Source organism: Sturnira hondurensis, unplaced genomic scaffold, assembly GCF_014824575.4.
Source record: "Sturnira hondurensis isolate 20B ecotype Veracruz unplaced genomic scaffold, ASM1482457v3 Scaffold0013793, whole genome shotgun sequence".
Taxonomy (NCBI): Eukaryota; Metazoa; Chordata; class Mammalia; order Chiroptera; family Phyllostomidae; genus Sturnira; species Sturnira hondurensis.
The window spans coordinates 660,526-677,894 of NW_028086424.1; the positions used below are offsets into that span (position 1 = coordinate 660,526).

General features: G+C 44.6%; 1 gene segment (V, D, J or C); it reads right to left on the bottom strand.

Moving 5' to 3' along the window:
* Positions 1 to 1,734: 1,734 nt before the first annotated feature.
* Positions 1,735 to 17,369, bottom strand: part of LOC118998073 (Ig heavy chain V region PJ14-like) — an 80,999-nt gene continuing 65,364 nt past the window's right edge. Inside the window, 2 exon segments of the V gene segment in view lie at positions 1,735 to 1,814; positions 7,416 to 7,739. Coding sequence covers positions 1,735 to 1,814; positions 7,416 to 7,739 — 404 coding nt within the window.

Genomic DNA, 17,369 nt, shown 5'->3' on the forward strand with positions numbered 1-17,369 from the left:
AGGCTGTGTGGGAGAGTTTCAGAGACCTCTCAGCATTGCACCAAGAACCTTAGAACCCACCACCTTCACCTCACACCAGACACCTGGAAACACAAAGTCATCTTTGTCCGGAAACTGTCATATTTCCACCCTTCTTCTCAGTCATATCAACTCATATACTTACTGTCTCTTTTTTCTCCACAAATTATCTCTTAAGATAGCCACAAGAGAAACCCAGCTGAGCCAAAGTTCATGGTGAGTGGTGTTTCCTGTCCTGACCGAGAAATGGGAACATGTGAAAATTATGGTTTTGGCTTCTTTCCCAGAGATTCAGGGTTGGGCTGGGCTGCTTTTCATGAGCAGAGGGTCCCTATTTGCATATCTTCCTACTATATAGGGAGCTCTGGAGTTGGATGGTGACATGAATGCCACGGTCTCAGTGTTTGACATTTCTAAGTGTCTTCGTCTGTCAACAATTGCTCCCCGCATTTGACCCTGTGCCATTCTCAGTGGCCCAAAGGTCCATGAAAAGTGCACATGACCAAAGAGAGCACATTTTCATGAAACAGAAGTGTTTAAAATAGGAGATGCCTTTGAAAGCCTCCAGTAATAAACAAACCAAGGAAATTAAATACTTATGACCACAGGGAACATTAAAAGTCCAGGTCATGAAAATTTTCATCTGTCCCTAGTTTCTCTACACAGAAATCAGAGTATAAAGTAAGGAGAGAGTGACCCTAAAATACGTAGATCCAGTGTGGGAGGTGGTGGAACATCTGTGTGGGTCACTCGGAGATAGAGGTGTGAACTCCTCAGAGAAGCAGACAGTACTACCTGGGACGTGTTTCTTCAGTTGAGTTTTGTGCTGACTGTGCAGCACCTTCACTGCCTTATTTTTGTTTTTATTTCCTAATGTCTGTGTTAAGAGTATATTCAAACATTAATGGCACCGAGGAAATTCAATCATGACTGACTAAATCTGTTTAGATAAAGATTTATGTAGAAAGTGAGAAATAAGTATGTTGAGATTTTAGAAGCCAGATTATGGAAAACCTTGATGCAAAACACTAATAGAAAATGACAGATATAAATAAAAGCACAAGTGACATGAAGAGCATTATTTTTATTTATCCATTGATTAGAAGACAAATAAGTCATTCTAATAACTGCCTATCACTGGAGCTGGTGGATGTAACTTTATATTGAACTGTTCACCATTGTGGGTTCAGCATACTTCTCAGAATCAGGATCTGTGTATATGCAGACCTGTGATGTAGCTTTCATCAGGGAGCAGGACAAGGGGCCTGTTGTGACCCCTGTTTCTTTGATAGTTAATTTCAGAAAAGCAATAGTCTTTCTCTCAAAGTCCCTATTTATGTCTGTGAGTGAGCCATGGGAGCCTGTCACCATGGCCACACATGATGGACATCCACTAAACTTGAACCCAATGTACTGATTGTATCAGTGTTCAAAATGAAAAAAGGAACACTGTACATAGGGATGAAGTATCATAGATGGTGAATACACCTTATTTGACATGACGCATTTTCACTGGACTCCACAATGCACAAGGATAAATGTGTAGATTGTGTGTAGATTGCAGTGCTAGGTGTGTGATAACTGTTTCAGTTGACACAGGAACATAGTACAGGCTGGATGTGGGTCTTCCATTGTCAATGATGTCCCAACCCTTCTATCTGCTCTGAGATGATGTAAGTACTGGCCCAGGACAGGGACATTCACAGGGTTATTGTCTCAGGTGAAGAGAGTCCTTATTATCTTACCACGAGTGAGGACAGAAATTATCACTGTGATGTCAGAAACAGTGTTGAAACCTGGAATACCTGTCAACCCTGGATTTTTTTTTTTTGTCAGAGGTCATCTCTGTGATGCTTGGTCAGAAGGAAGAACATAGAAATCTCCCCTTGACTTATGTACTTACTTTTCTCCAAGCACAATTGTGTTGCTTAGAAATAGGGGAATGCTCTAGAACCTGCTGGGAACCACCTACTTTAAATCACCAAAGGTGATGCTGACCAAGGCCTTCAAGATGATGCCTCAATGAAGTGCTTCATTCAGATAACAAGGGAGCTCCAAATGTGCTCCCTGGACAATAACAAAAAATAAGAGGGGTTATTTCAAAAGCATATTGTTTTTATTTCTCTTATATTGCATCTGATCTCTTGAAAACTTTCTGAGTCTGATGTGCCTCTGGCAGCAACTTTCCTGGTCTCAGATTCCTGACTATCTTTCAAGAAGTCAGGAGGTCCATCACCCTGTCAGGAGGTTCATCTCCTCAGCACAGCAAAGCTGTCCCACTTCTCAGTGCTTGTGACACACTGAGATTGTGGGTCATCACACAGTGTCACTTGCATAGTAATGCATGGCTGTGTCCATGACTTCAGGCCATTTATATGCAGATGGGCTATGCTGGAAGGGGTTTCCATGGAAGAGACAAATTGTTCTGAGAAGCCCTGGGTATAAGTGGGCTTCCCCAGTGTGTGTACAGATCTAAATAATGCACTGTAGGCTCTCTCCTGGGGCCTGTCTCACCCAGAAAATAGCTTAGTTGGTGAAGGTGTATCCAGAAGCCTTGAAAGAGACTGTCACTGAAACCCCAGGATTCCTCACCACAGCCCCTGACTGCAGTAGCCATACCTCGGAGTAGACATTCATGGAGAGGAGGATGGAGAAGGTGGAAATCCCTCTTGAGACTCTCTTGTCCCTTCCCAGACCCAGGAGCTAAGGAGTCCAATATCTGTAGCTACTGACACCAGGAAGAGGGCTCTCCACCTTCAGTCCATGGTGAGGGGCTGCACCATCAGGTCTTCTGTAGGGGAGAATCTGGCTGTGGGTGATGTGGTCAGGGCACAGGTTAATGCTCATGTAACCTAGTCTAACTCTTTTCATTTGCATATTCCTAAGGAAGGGTGTTTAATTGTTGAGGTTCTCACCCCACCTGAGAGAATTAGAGGGTACAGGGTACATGCTCAACGTGAGCCTGATGATGCAAGTCCTAATGTATGTTGGAGGACATGTGTCCCCTGACAGGTCCTTGAGCTCTGTGCTGAAATAATTCCTCCCACTGAGAAAGAAGCCACCACAGGACATGCTTCTCATTGTGATCCCTCCTTTGAGTGACACAAGGGCCAATGGTACCAATCTGGCCTTGATACCTGCATGTGTTACTTCTGAATCATTGTGTCTCCAAAATGCTTCAACTAGTGAGTTAATAAAGCCATCCCTACTCCAGCTCCTTACAATTTGATACAAAGTAACCATACAAATACTCTCATTGTCTATAGTTGCCATGTCTTATTGAGTTTGGTAAATGCTCTAGGAATATGATGTTTGCAGTCACCTCATGTCCAATTTTATTTTAGAAGAGGAAGATACAGGTCCTCAAATAAAATACTTCCCCAGCTCCCTTGGCATCTTCTGCTGGGGCAGCAGCACTTCTGAGTCCTAGGTGCCCCTTGCTGCCCCATCTGCTCCCTGTAGGGGAAGGTCCTGTCTGGGATCAGAAGTCATGGACCTCTCATGGATGAACTCTGACTTCGGGGTTCTCCCACAGGGACACCATGTGCTGTGACATCTCTAGGCACAGAGAACTGACCTTAATAAACCCCAGTGACTCTGCAGGGAACCTCCAAACAAGGGCTCCATGCACCACAAGGGAACCTTATCCTGGAGCTGCTGGATTCACTGACACAGCCAACACTTCTCAGTCTGGAACTTGGGGCATTTGAAGGCCTCTGGTGTCCTCAGATTTCTCTGTTTGAAGGTACCATCTGGGACCCCTGCATGTGGCCCTAGTCGCACTACATTTCTACTACTCAATTATTCATACACAGTGATGATTTTCATGGTAATATTGTTGAACTCTCCTTTTTCTCCTTTTCCTACCATATGGGATGATCCTCCACATGGTTTCTAGGCCTGAGTGGGACTTGTTAGAGCTGACCTCATATAGGTCAGCTCTATGAGGGACATCCTGGGTTTTCAGTCTTTCTCAATTGTCCATTCTGCTGGTTGTTTTCTTTTCTACCAGGTGCCCTACAGACCTCATACCACAGCATCCCACATGAAGACAGACCCACAGCTCAGTGACCCACAGCTGCACCTATCAGGGGCTGCAGGAACCACCATCTCCTCCTTTACCTGGGTTTCTATTTGACCCTCATTGGCGTTTATGCACTGATCAAGGCATAACAGGTGATAACTTAGGTTCTGCTGGTCATTACTCAGGCTTCCTTTCCAAGCTGGTCTTCTCTGTAGCTGGTCATGGAGGAGCTGTGTGATGTTCTACCTGTGGAATCTATGTCCTCAAATCCACCAGCCTAGCGGGCCCTGAGTTCTCACTCACTTTCAGGCACAGACGCAATCATCTGTTTTGATTTCCACTCTCTGGGGAGTGTCACAGGTGGATCCTACCTAGGACAGCACTGAGAATGTCCACATTTTCACAGGATTTTAAACCTCTGCTGGATTTATCAAGCACGTGTCAGGTATGTGTGCCACCAAGTCAGTTCAGGCACTGCATGTTTATCCTCTGTGTAGATGCTGTCATCATATGTTATCACACTGGGGAACTGCATCACAGAAACACTCTTTCTCAGGAATCGTCACAGAAATATGATAAATAAAATAAATCTCTATCATTACAGTGAATGTATGTCATGAACCTGTGTACTAAGCCATCAGGAATGACCAGCACTGTGTAACACATGGAGGTGTCTCTGAGTCAGAGCAGCTCATGGACACAGGCAGCAGGATGGAATTTGCAGCCCTGGAGCAAGAACTTGGGAAGCAGGTGCTCCTGGCTGGACATTTTCATCATGAGGTGGAGTCACAGCTAGGGGTCGGCTGTGGAGCTGAAACCTGAAATGAGTCACAGTGTATTTTACCATCAGAGATTTGTGGCGGACACATCACACATGAAGGGTTCTTACTGTGACAAATTGACTGGAGGGGGGCCATGCTAAATAGAGTTGGAGCAGCCATTCCAGGAAGGCCCTTGACATGTCTTTCTTGTCCTACCTCTGCAGGGTGTGGACTCAGCACCATCACCTTTGCACTGGGCCCCCAACACTGTATTTCACACAACTGTTTTCACAGCTGACAGGGAAGATGCATCCTGACTACAGGACTGAAAATTACAGTCTTCTGATTTTGCACCCCCACAGGCACCTAGAGACTGACCTAACTTGTCTGCAGTGATAAAAGTTCCTCCCCTCTAGCCCTGAACCTGCATCCCTCCGTGTCCCATCAATACCCCTTGCCTTCACCCCTAGTCAGAGCAGTATAAGGGCTTCTGCCTTAATCTCTGCCTCCCAAAGAGCATTTCTTTGTGAACTCAGATGAACACTGGATTTAGCTTACTTTGGCTTTCTACTTTTACAGTACAATTAAAAGCCAATTCTGCTGTAAGCAACTACATGGATGAACCCTAAGGACATCATGATGAGTGAAGGGACACGGGCACAACTGAGGAAACACAACACAGTCTGTCTTACATCAGGACTCTCAGACAGTCCAGACACAGCTGGTGGGGGCAGCATGATAGTTTCCCAGAGCTGGTGGGACGTGCACAATGAACTACCTTCCCAAAGAAAAATTCTGTTATGTATGATGTTTAGGTTCCAGAAGTTAGCTGCTAATCGCTGCACCTGGAGTTATGAAGCAGCACATTCATATTTGCTTTGTGTCAAGTGTAGATACTATGTGGAGTTCTTGCCACAACAAATGAAGGCAGACAGGACTTCAGCTCCAGTGTGAGGGCATGAAAACTATGAGAGCTTCTGTCCTACCAGGATGCAGAACTTGTTTTCAAAGTCATAGCATTATCAGAAAGTGTTCTACTGGAACACTGATGATGAAGCATTTACTCCAGAACAGATGCCAACAGTGGGAACACCTAGACAACATACACTAAGGCACACACCCTCCCTTCCACGTCCTAGTGCAGCCAATGCATTCAAGACAGGTGCTTTGAAGAGCACAGACTTCGTACTTCCAGCCCCTGGTCACAGGTTCCTTTTCTAGAAGAGAGATCCTACATTAATCACCAAGCTGCTGGCCACTAAAGTTGAGATCCATGCAGCTGCCACCAAACTACAAGACTCACTGTGTCCAACTGACATTACTCCTGGAATGGAAGCTATGTCCTGGACATAGAACCTGGGACGCTGGGACCCTGAAATGACTGACTGGGTTCACCCACCAGGGAAGGAGGGCCATGGAGAAAAGAGCTGCCATGTATGTAATCACACCTGAGCACTCAGCTCCTTATTGAGTGTGGAGTGTAGCCATCTTCGTCCCCAGAAGCAGGTGGATAACCTGTGTCAAGGTTTTCTCAGGAAAATGGCTGAAAATAAGCCATCATGTAAAGTCCAGATCAATTCCCATGATGATTAAGTCATTTCCAGCAGCACGTGGAGGTGCTTGAGGACTGTGTAAGGTGAAAAACCATTGATATAAATGGGGACCAATGAAGTCTCAGCTGCCATAGGGTTCTGTGCTTGTGGGAGAACCAAACACAGAGGCACTTGCAGGAGCCAGCTGCTTTCAGGACAGCAGCAGACCTGGTGGTGAACACTGCATTTACAGGAACCTGCAAGTGTTAGTTTCCATATGTGGAGCCATCCATTCATTAGGTTCTGCTGAGAATGCGAGTGTGGTCACAGAGTGCAGCTTCCAGCCTGGTAACAGTGAGAAATGAACAGAAAGCCCCACCTCCCAATGTCCTCCTGGGGTGGACCTGTGAACACCAGGACACACCCATTTGTGATCTCTGAACCTGGCACATTACACGCTCAGTGATCCTTGAGACTCACCAGAATTGATTCCTGTGTTTCCTGATCATTATTTCATTGCTGAGTAGATTCCATTCATGCATGCTCCCTAGTTTTCTTACTTCAAAATTAGAAAAAAACTTTTGGGATGTTTATATCTTTATAAAGAAGGTTTATACCTTTTTTATAAAGGTCTATAAATATTTGCTTATGTTTTGCTATGAACATAGCATTTGTTCTTCTGGATCACACTCCTCAGTCACATTTGAAGTATAATTTCATAATAAACTGTGATGCACTTTGTTAAGAAAGGAAAAAAATATAAAAACTTGCTGAAGAAGAGGTAGGTATTCCCTGGTGATATTTCATCTGCAAACATGTTTACTTTCTTGTTTCTTGCCTGCAGTGAAAACCTCAGAAATCAGATTCACAGAAAACAAGGCCGGGTCCCTGTATGAAGCTGTGACCTCTGAGAGGAAACCCTTTTCCTCAAGTAGAAGCTCCTTCTTTCCCCATCAGGTCCACACCAACCCCTGGGGCTGTTTTCTGTGATTGGTGAGAACACAGTGCTCCCTGGTGTCCCAAGTGGCCCCTGCAGGCAGCCTTCCTGCCTCCCACAGGGAGGTTTGTGTCTGGGCTCACACTGACTTCCCCTCACTGTGTCTCTCGCACAGTAATACATGGCTGTGTCCTCGGTTGTGAGACTGCTCAGTGCTAAATAAACTTGGCTCTTGGAAGTGTCCCTGGTGATGCTGAGTCGGGATTTCAGTGCTGGGTTGTAGTCTGTACTTCCACTACCCCATATAGCACCGACCCACTCCAGCCCCTTCCCTGGAGCCTGGCGGGTCCAGTGCACACCATAGCTGGTTAATGAGAATCCAGAGACAGTGCAGGTGAGAGAGAGGGTCTGTGAGGGCTTCACCAGTCCTGGGCCCGACTCCTGCAGCTGCACCTGGGACAGGACACCTGGGGACAAGGAACATCAGACCCTCTCAGTCATGTGCAGTCACCACCATCCCATAGAACCATTTCTGACACTGAGACACTCACCCAGGGGGGCTGTTATCAGGCACAGGAGGAGACCCAGCTTTCTCATTTTCTCTAGAGCGCAACTCTGCCTTCTCAAGAAACCTCAGCCCTCTGTCAGGAGACAGTTGTGAGTCCCCACAGCCCAGGGGACAATTTGAACTGGATGTGAGAAGGAAATTTGCATATAGGGAACTCCATTTTCATAAATAAGGAGAGACATAGGTCACTGCTCCATATCCTTCTGGTCCCTGAGCACATTTCTTCTCTCACACTCTGTGACGTGGGTCAGGGATGGGAGTGTAGTTGGCTTATGGAACAACTTTGAATCATGACAATGGACAGCCCTTCTTTCCACATTTAAAAATTAAAGCTGAACTGGATGAAGAATCACACACTTTTAATTTTATGTATTATTCAAGTGAATATTAGAACAGATTGAAATTATGCCCAAACATCTGCCCAAGTCTAAAAGCATCATGTGAAATAGATTCATTGTTGTCAGATTGGAAAATTGTAATTTTATAAAAAGTAACAGCTGATGTAAATTTTGACGTAAAACAAGAGTAAAATAAAAAAGTCTTTCCCTTGATCTGATTGAAGCCCCCGGGCTTGCAGGTGGTGGTTCAGTTGCAGCCTCTTTATCAGTCCAGCTCCAGGGAATGTGCCACACTTGTCAGGACCTGCTGCCAGGAGTACAGCCCTGGCCCTGCAGCTGAGACAGGTGCTACACACTCTGTGTCCTTCCTTTCACCTAACTTCTCCCAGGGCAGCTCAGGAAGCCCCTTCCCACAGGTGAGCCACTCAAGAGGCCTCCCACATTCCTATATCACATGAGGCCCTGGAGTCCTGGAGGCACCTTCTCCCAAAGAGACACAAGCACTCACTCTGGCCAACAGATGTTCTAACATGTGGGTAGATGACAGGTCCTGCTTCCTGGTCATAGAATCAGTTTGGAACCTTCCATCCTGACATTCATCTGAGACCCTGGTAGAAGGGGATAATGGGGATGATGTACTAGAAGGGACCTGGAAATTCATGATGGGCCAATATGACACATTGGGAGAAACCAAAGTGCAGAGCAAGTTTATCTTTTACTAAAACATTAAATTGAAGTGAAATGCATGGTGAGCTTTAACACACTTATAAATGCATAAAACCAGGTTTGCTTCCCCAGGTCTCGCACACCCTCCACACACAGAAAATTCCCACTGCAGTTCCCATTGTTTAATAGTGCACAGAGAAGACTGGGACACATCTGATAGACTGAGGACATCTATGGAACACATGGGAGATTTCCATAGGTGAAAAATATCTCAGAAGGTTCTCCCTTTGTTGACAAAGAACTGAGAGTGAGGAATTGGTGCAAACACATGGAGTCAAAGTGACATCTGTTATGGAGATGGCACCACTGTTCTGGAAATACTGGAAGGCTCCTGTGAGGTTCACAGGGCACAGGCCAGTATGGTCAGCATGAAGGAAAGGGAGGTGGATGCCCAGAGAGAGCATGGAGAATGCCTCCTCCGGGGAGCAGCACACCTGAGCCTCAGGGGACACATGTGCTCTAAAACCCACTCCTGTCCCCTTCCTCAATGTGGAGGAGGAAAACTGAGCCCCTCACCATGGCTATGCTCAGCCCAGTTATTTGTGTCCTGAACTGGCCCAGAGGGCCTCAGACTGCACATGTCTTACCCCGCTCACCTGTCCCTGTGATGTTGCTCTGAGATGCATTTCAGGTGACACCTGTGTGTCTGTGTCCCAGGTTTCCAGGAGCTTTGGAGAGCATGAGACACAGAGAAGTGGAACCTGTTGAAGGTCTTGTCATTTTTGTCACTCCCTTGCCTGGTGAGCTCAGAGGGATACATTACCTACTGGCTGAGGGGGCACTGTAAAGTGAAAATTCATGGTAACAACGTGTCTCCTGAGAAGGGGCTATCCATTCTGGGCGGCAGGGTCCTGTGTGTGGTGAGCATCATGGAGGATGTGGGTTCCCACTATCAATCATCCTGGCCTCTCCATGATGTAGAGAGTGATGACCCAAATGACATGCCACCCACATTGCATCTTCCTCAAAGAGACACTCAGGTCCTTATAACATCCTGCCCCCTAAGGACATGTCTGACCCTCGACCCTATAACCCATACATTCATCTCAGAAACTGCTCTTGTCTCAGGGACACTGTGGCTCAGAATTCTGACCTAGGCTCCCCCTATTCCCCAAATCCTTTTTCCTGGAAATACCTATCCGGAAGGCACACTCTTTCTGAGGTTCTAGCCCAAAAATGAGCTCCTAGTAGTGACCTTGCATACCAGCTTGCTGCAGCAGTCCAGACTCCATTCCAAACCTGCAGGGTCAGGAGGCACCACCTCTCCTGGAAAACATATGCACACCTTTCATTAGTGTTGGTATGACATCTGTGGTAAAATACACACTAACAAAAACATGCTCATCAATTTTAAATGGACACAATGACATTAAGTATAGTCACACTGCTATGCAACCATTATCACCTTCCAAATTCATAAATGCTCACTTTCTGATTCTGACTCAGTGCCCTTTGAGTAATAACTCCCAAGTTCATTCCCCCACCCCAGCTTCCACACATTCTGGACTCTGTCTCCATGCCATTGACCCTACATCTCTCACAGACATGAAAGCACACAACCATTGTGATTCTGAGAGTTGCCTATTTCTCTGAGCATTGTATTTCTAAGGCTCTTCCATGTTCTGGAATCTGTCCACTCTTGCTTTCTTTTTAAGAGGAGTGGCATTTTGTGGTGAGGATGGAATGTATCTTGCTATTGAGTTTCCTATTCCAACTCTCCGGTTTTCACAGACTGCAGTTGATTGTAAAGAGGTGCTTTTGCTATTTTCATGATCAAGAAGGTGGGGCACAGCAGAGGGAAGGTGGACAACAAACTCAGGTGAAAGGAGTCAACATTTGATAACATGAAATGGACAGGAAGCCCCTGTGACCATTGGCTCTGATGAGCTAGAATAAGCATTAATAAGTGTTATAGTTGTTGGGAACAGTCCTGCATGGTTTCAGAAACTATAACTACCATGCATAAGGCTGAGTGAGAGATCTTGGAACTACAAGGCACTAAGGAGACAAAGCTTTATCTGCCTGGCAAGGGCGTCACCTCTGCCCACTTCACGTCCCCCTTCTTGACCCCAAACCTGACCAGTTAGCCAATGATGGGTAAGATTTCTCAAGGGAGTCACCACGTAAGACAGGAATTGTCACAAAGGGGCCCCAGGGAATGACTTGGGTGGCTACAGAAAAATTCATCCATGGTGATGGATCCATGCCCCTTGGCTTTGACATAGCCTGAGTCCTCATTCTGTCTGCAAGAAGACTCCTTATCTCTTGCTGCTTTACTTCCCATGTCTGACTTAAGCCTAAAATAATGTTGAAGGAGGGTGCAGACCTGTGCTAGAAAGGGTGGGATTCCCAGAGTGATCAGGCCTAATAAAAATACATAAAACCCTGCTTTGCTAAGAACACCCTTAATTTTCTGATAAGTGTTCAAGTAGAAAATGTGTTTGTTTCCTAAAGTTTTATAGCCCCTTAACTAATCAACTTTGACTCAGAATGAGCCCCCATAGTTCTTTGTATGTTATCTATTATTTGATTCTTACTGCCTGACAATGATTGATGAGTTTTACCTGTATTCCTGTGCAAATTAAACTCAATAAAAGCCCATTGAGGAAAAGGCTCCTGGCTCTTTTTTTTTTTTAGAGATTGTCCACCTCTCCTACACAAGCATATCATGTCTTGGTAGCCTTATTCTCATCCTTGGTGGCCTGGGGGGCCCTTCAGACAGAGCTCCCCCACATCTGGCACCCAGAAGAGGGATCCAAGAATTTGGGACCTACTTCGACCAAAGGCTATGAGCCATCAACATGGCCAGCGCACTGAAGAGGACAGAAATTATCTATTTCATCCCCCAAGGTACAGGGGCATCTCTGGGTGAGGACCCCAGACATGCTACAGAAAAGAGGAAAGGTTCCTGCTGTGCCACCCCTCGAGTGGTTTTCTTTTCATTCTTCTCCCCTGCACCCTCTTCTGTGAATAGGAGTCTTCCTTTCTCTCTCCCAAGCATTCACTGCATTCTACAAGCATGGGTCAAGCAGTTAAGAGCCACAGGGGTGCTTGCCTCTAGAAGGCACCTGTGAGAGGCCTGCCAACCACAAGCAAATGTCCATGCAACAAGAGTCACACTGTAAAAAGACTCACAAGCCCATGACCTAAAACATGATCCCTGCCTAGATTTAAGCTTGAAGAGGAGAAAGCAAAAACTTCCCCCCTTTATCAACTTTTGTAGCAAGGTATTTACGAGCATCTCAGCTTCTTGTTGGGTGCCAAAGAAAAGAGGAACTTCCTCCCTCTGTCTTCATATCTGGGTGTCCCTAAGTGGGTGGGGGCCTCATGAAGGTTTCTGGGGTTGAATACCTGAGAGGTCCAGGGACCTCATAGGGAATTCCACCTCATGTAATTTAACTTTTGGCTTGTCCAGGGAAGCGTGTTGGAAGGGTCGGTCACCCAATGCTCTGAGTTCTCCAAGCTGGTCTAAATGACTAGGAAGAGAAACAGCGAACCGCAAACGGGGTTAGGGTACCTGGAATATCCAGTAGTTCTCCATAACTGTCTTCCACCAGCAGCACATTTTGACCCACTACACTATTCTCACTAGGAAGAAACAGGATCTGAGGGTGAAGAGGGAGCGAAAGCAAAACTGAAACTGGTTTTATAGTTGTACTAGTGGCAGGAGGAATTTTAGAAAATGTTAATTTATTTGTTAAGAATTTTTCTTTAAAGGTTTCTACAAATTCTCAACCATGGGAAATGGGCTCTGTAAGGAACAGGAGCAATATTTTAGGCACATTCAGCAACTTCTTAAGACTTCGGGCTGTCAGGTTAAAAGACAGAATTTAATTAACTTACTTTATATTATTAAAGAATATTGCCCCTGTTTTCTCAATAAGGGGTGTTTATATTTGGAAATATCAGAAAAGGTAGGACAGAAATTAAAGTAGCACCAGGAAAATGGCACCCCTATCGGGCATCAGAATCTTTTACTTGGGGGCTGGTCAGGGTTGCTTTGATGCCCATTCATATTCCCAACTCACATATGAAGGCTAAAGGGGCAAGACAAAATCCTTGTCAGATGAGGACAGAGGAGGCCACTTCAATTCCCTCCAATCAGGAAGTTGTAAGTCCGCTCCTTAAAAACAAGAAGATACCTTCCCCACCTCCAATTCTTCCCTCTGCTCCTAATTGGGAGGAAAATTTTAAGTATCAGGATCCCCTTGCTTATTTTTTCACCCCAATGGTGGCAGCCATTCAAGCCCCTTTGCCAGTAACCACTACCATGTTCAATGTCTTAAAGACGCAATCAGGGAGGGTGACTGGCAGTCCTTTGCTGCCTTCCCTAGTGTAACTCAGCAGGGCAGACAAAATCCAGTGCATGAACCTCTACCTTATGTGATGTTCAAAGAGTTAAGAAAAGCCTAAAGGACAATGGCCTCCAATCCCCTTACACAGTAGGATTATTAACAGCCATGACAGAAGCATTCTGAATGGCTCCCTCTGCCTGGGTTACCTTAGTCAGGGCAACTTTAACCCCTGGTCAGCTTACTCTCTGGCACTGTGAGAATATGATAAGATGTTGCCATCAGGAAAATGAAAATGGAAGGACAGGAAATCCAGTCACTCATGACATGCTTTTAGGGTTAGAACAATATACTAGACTGGACCAGCAGGCACGCATAAATCCCCAGACTTCTCCCCAGTGCTCTGCCATGGCTTTTTGAGCATTCAAGGCCATATCTGAATCTAAGCCACACACCTCTGGATTCTTTATTAATATTAAACAAGAGGCCAACAAAGCACATCTAGACTTTGATGAAAGATTGCAAGAGGAAATTCAGAAACAAATTGAAAATCAAGATGTTGCAGACGCACTCCTACTGCAGTTAGCTTTTGAGAATGCCAATAATGATTGCAAAGCTGTTCTTCAACCCATTCAGGTAATTACTACCCATGTCAGTCAGTTTATAAAGGCCTGTTAAAATGTAGGGACAGAATAGCATAGAGCAGCATTGTTTGCCACAGCCTTGGAAAACAAAATTATATGTTTCAGTTGTGTCAAGGCTTGCCACACTCAGAGGGACTATCATAGTAAAAATAAAGAACCTCCTATGAAAGATTGCCCTTATTGCCATGAAGGCAAACATTGGGCCAATTAATGCAGGTCCACTTAAGATAATGAAGGAAACTTACTGCCTCCATTCCAAGGAAACCAGAAGAAGGGTGAGAGCTCTGGCGACTGGAACCACAAGAGGAGCTCCAACAACTCAGCTGTTGTGTACTCAGGAAGATGCAGGTCTCTGACCTCCACGCCGCCGCTAGGGGGAGCACAGGGCTGGACCCGTTCACCACTTCTGAACTCATCTTAAAAATAAAATACAAAAAACTGTACTTGAACAACAATTAAAATCAATAAATATTAAAAAGTTAAAAAAAGAACAAGATGAGATGGTCACTGCTTCAACAACATGGGGGCCATTACACCCCAGGACTAGTAGGACTGAATTTAGGACAGTCTACTATGACCAGTAAGGACATCCTTGTCTAACCTGGAGTTGTTGATTCTGACTATCAAGGTGAAATAAAAAATCATGCTCAGGGCACTCAGGTATTGTATTATTCCAGCTCAAACCCACATTGCCCAGCTCCTGCTCATACCTTACAAGGTATCAAACACTTAAGAAGTAGTTATGGAGGGGAAGACTTTGGCATTACTTACCAATCGATATTTTGGACTTCTTTCATTAATCTAAAAAAAAGAGGCTGCATTGAAGATGAAGGTGAAAGACAGAGAATCCCATGGCCTCCTAGACACAGGAGCTGATGTATCTGTTATTTCTAGGCAGTACTGGCCCCCAGAGTGACCATTAATTGGGACAGATATTTCTATAACTGGAACACGAGGCATTTCTCAGCCCCACAAAAGTATGTGACTCTTAAACGGTTTGGTCCAGAAGGTCAGGTTGGACTAATTCGACCTTATGTACTTCCCACCTCATTTAATATCTGAGGCAGGGACCTCCTCATTGAGTGGGAAGTACAAATCACCCTTCAGCCTTTTCCTTAGCAGCCACTGTCCAGCCTTCTCTTTTGTCCCTTACTTGGCTGTCTGAAACGCCTGTGTGGGTTAATCCATGGCCATTGAAAAAGGAGAGGCTAGAAAGACTTAAAGAGCTTATACAACAATTAGAGGCAGGGAACATAGAACCATTCAGTAGCCCATGGAATACTCCTGTTTTCATAGTTCCCAAGAAAACGGGGAAGTGAAGACTTGCACATGATCTCAGAAAAATTAATGAAATCTTACAACCCATAAGAGCCCTTCAGCCAAGGGTTCCAAATCCAGCGTGTATACCAAAACAATGGCCTCTTATTCCCAATGACTTGAAGGATTGCTTCTTTACCATTTCCCTAGCACAAAAGGACCATGAGAGATTTGCCTTCTCATTCCCACTAGTTAATAACTCTCAACCATCAGAGAGGTTTTGGTGAAAAGTCGTGCCACAGGGCATGTTAAACAGCCCTACCATCTGCCAGCATTTTGTTCATCAGGCTGTTCAGCCAGCATGGACTCAGTTTCCTCAAACTATTATTTATCATTACATGGTTGACAGCCTAATTGCTTCAGCCTTTCAAGGAGAGCTAAAGCAAATTTACCTCTGTCTTGAGGACAATGTCTCCTCAGCATGACTAGTCATAGCCCCAGAAAAGGTACGGGATTATCAGCCTCGACAGTATTTAGGATATGTCTTATTTCATCATACAGTTAGGCCTCAAGTAGTTCAAATTCAGGTACCAGACCCCTTAACACTTAACAGTTTACAATAGCTGTTAGGCACCATCAACTGGATCTGTTCCAGTTTAGGGATCACCACTGGGAAATTTACCAACTAATTCTACACTCTTAAAGGAGATTCAGACCTAAATTCTCCTAGATCCTTAACTGATCAGGCTAGACATAAATTGCATTTAGTTAAGCAATACCTTTTTTTCCAGGCAGCTCTCTAGGGCAAACAAACAATTACCTGTCAGACATTTTTGCTTCCCCACACTAGGGATACCTATTAATCGAACAGTTGTCACCTAATTTAGAACTGATTGAATGACTTTTTTTTTATCCCATCAGCCTCAGAAAAGTATTACCACTTATATTACTGTGCTATGTCAGCTTATTATCAAAGGCTGTGATAGAGTAATTCAGCCTTTTGGTCACAATCCAGCTGTTATACGTTCCACTCACCCAAGTGTATTTATGACGACTTTATAGTAAATCTTTAGAATTTCATTGTGCAGTCGTTGATTTTGTAGGGGATCATAATATTCATTTGCCTTCTGATAAAATTCTCCAAAACCTCCCCACTCTTAATATCCGCATAGGGAAAAAAATCAGCACCACGCCTATTCCTAAAGCTAGAACCATCTTTATTGATGGTTCAGGAAAAGCCCGTAAAGCTGCTATCACCTGGAAAGAAGGGCGTGAGTAGAAACATATTCTTTATGGAAGGCACTTCTCCACCCAACAGGGGGAAATGTCAGGGGCTATTCTTGCTTCTAGCATTGTCCCAAAGAGCCTTTTAACTTAGTTTGTGACTCTGGTTATACTGTGGATACATTCCTTCATATAGATAAGGCTCTACTAAAAGGGTCTATTGAGCCTCTGTTAATAAGTCTATTTCTAATGCTGCAAAGTCTTTTAGATAAGAGAAGGCACCCCTTATTTGTTACCCATATCCAATCTCATTTGGGCTTGCCAAGACTTATGGCCTAGGGTATTTCTCAGGCGAATGCCATTGTCAGCCTAGCAGGTACTTTTCAATCTGTGGTGATGTTCCATCAAATTTTTCAACAAAATAGGCCCTATGTAAAGAATGCAATATTCCTTGGGCCCAAGCAAAACAAATTGTCAGAGAATGTTCAGATTTTCAAGAGTTTTTAAAAGCACCCCCTACTCTTGGAATTTACCCTAGAGGGTTGCCACTTCGAATGATTTTGCAGACAGATGTTACTACCCACACTTTTGGAAGATTCAAATATTTACATATATCTGTAGACACTTACTCAGGTGCTCTACATGCCACTCCCCTCACAGGGGAATCAGCAAAGAATATTAGAGCTCATTGGCTTCAGGCCTTCAGCCATTTAGGACAACCACAAGAAATCAAGACTGATAATTACCCAGGATACATTGCACAAGCCACTCAGGCTTTCTTAGAAAAATGGGGAGTTTGGTATAAAACAGGTATCCCCTATACTGTTATGGGCCAAGCAATTGTTGAAAGGGTTCACCAGACCTTTAAAACATTATCAAGTTAACAAATAAGGGGGACTCAGGAACAATTCCCCAGGAATTTAACTATGCTAGTAAAATATACATAAAATTGTTTGAATTGTGATGATAATCTAAAGTCACCCATAGACAAACACTTTGTGCAAAACAGGCCTGCAGTGCCTCGCCCCTTGGTCTTATACAAAGACCT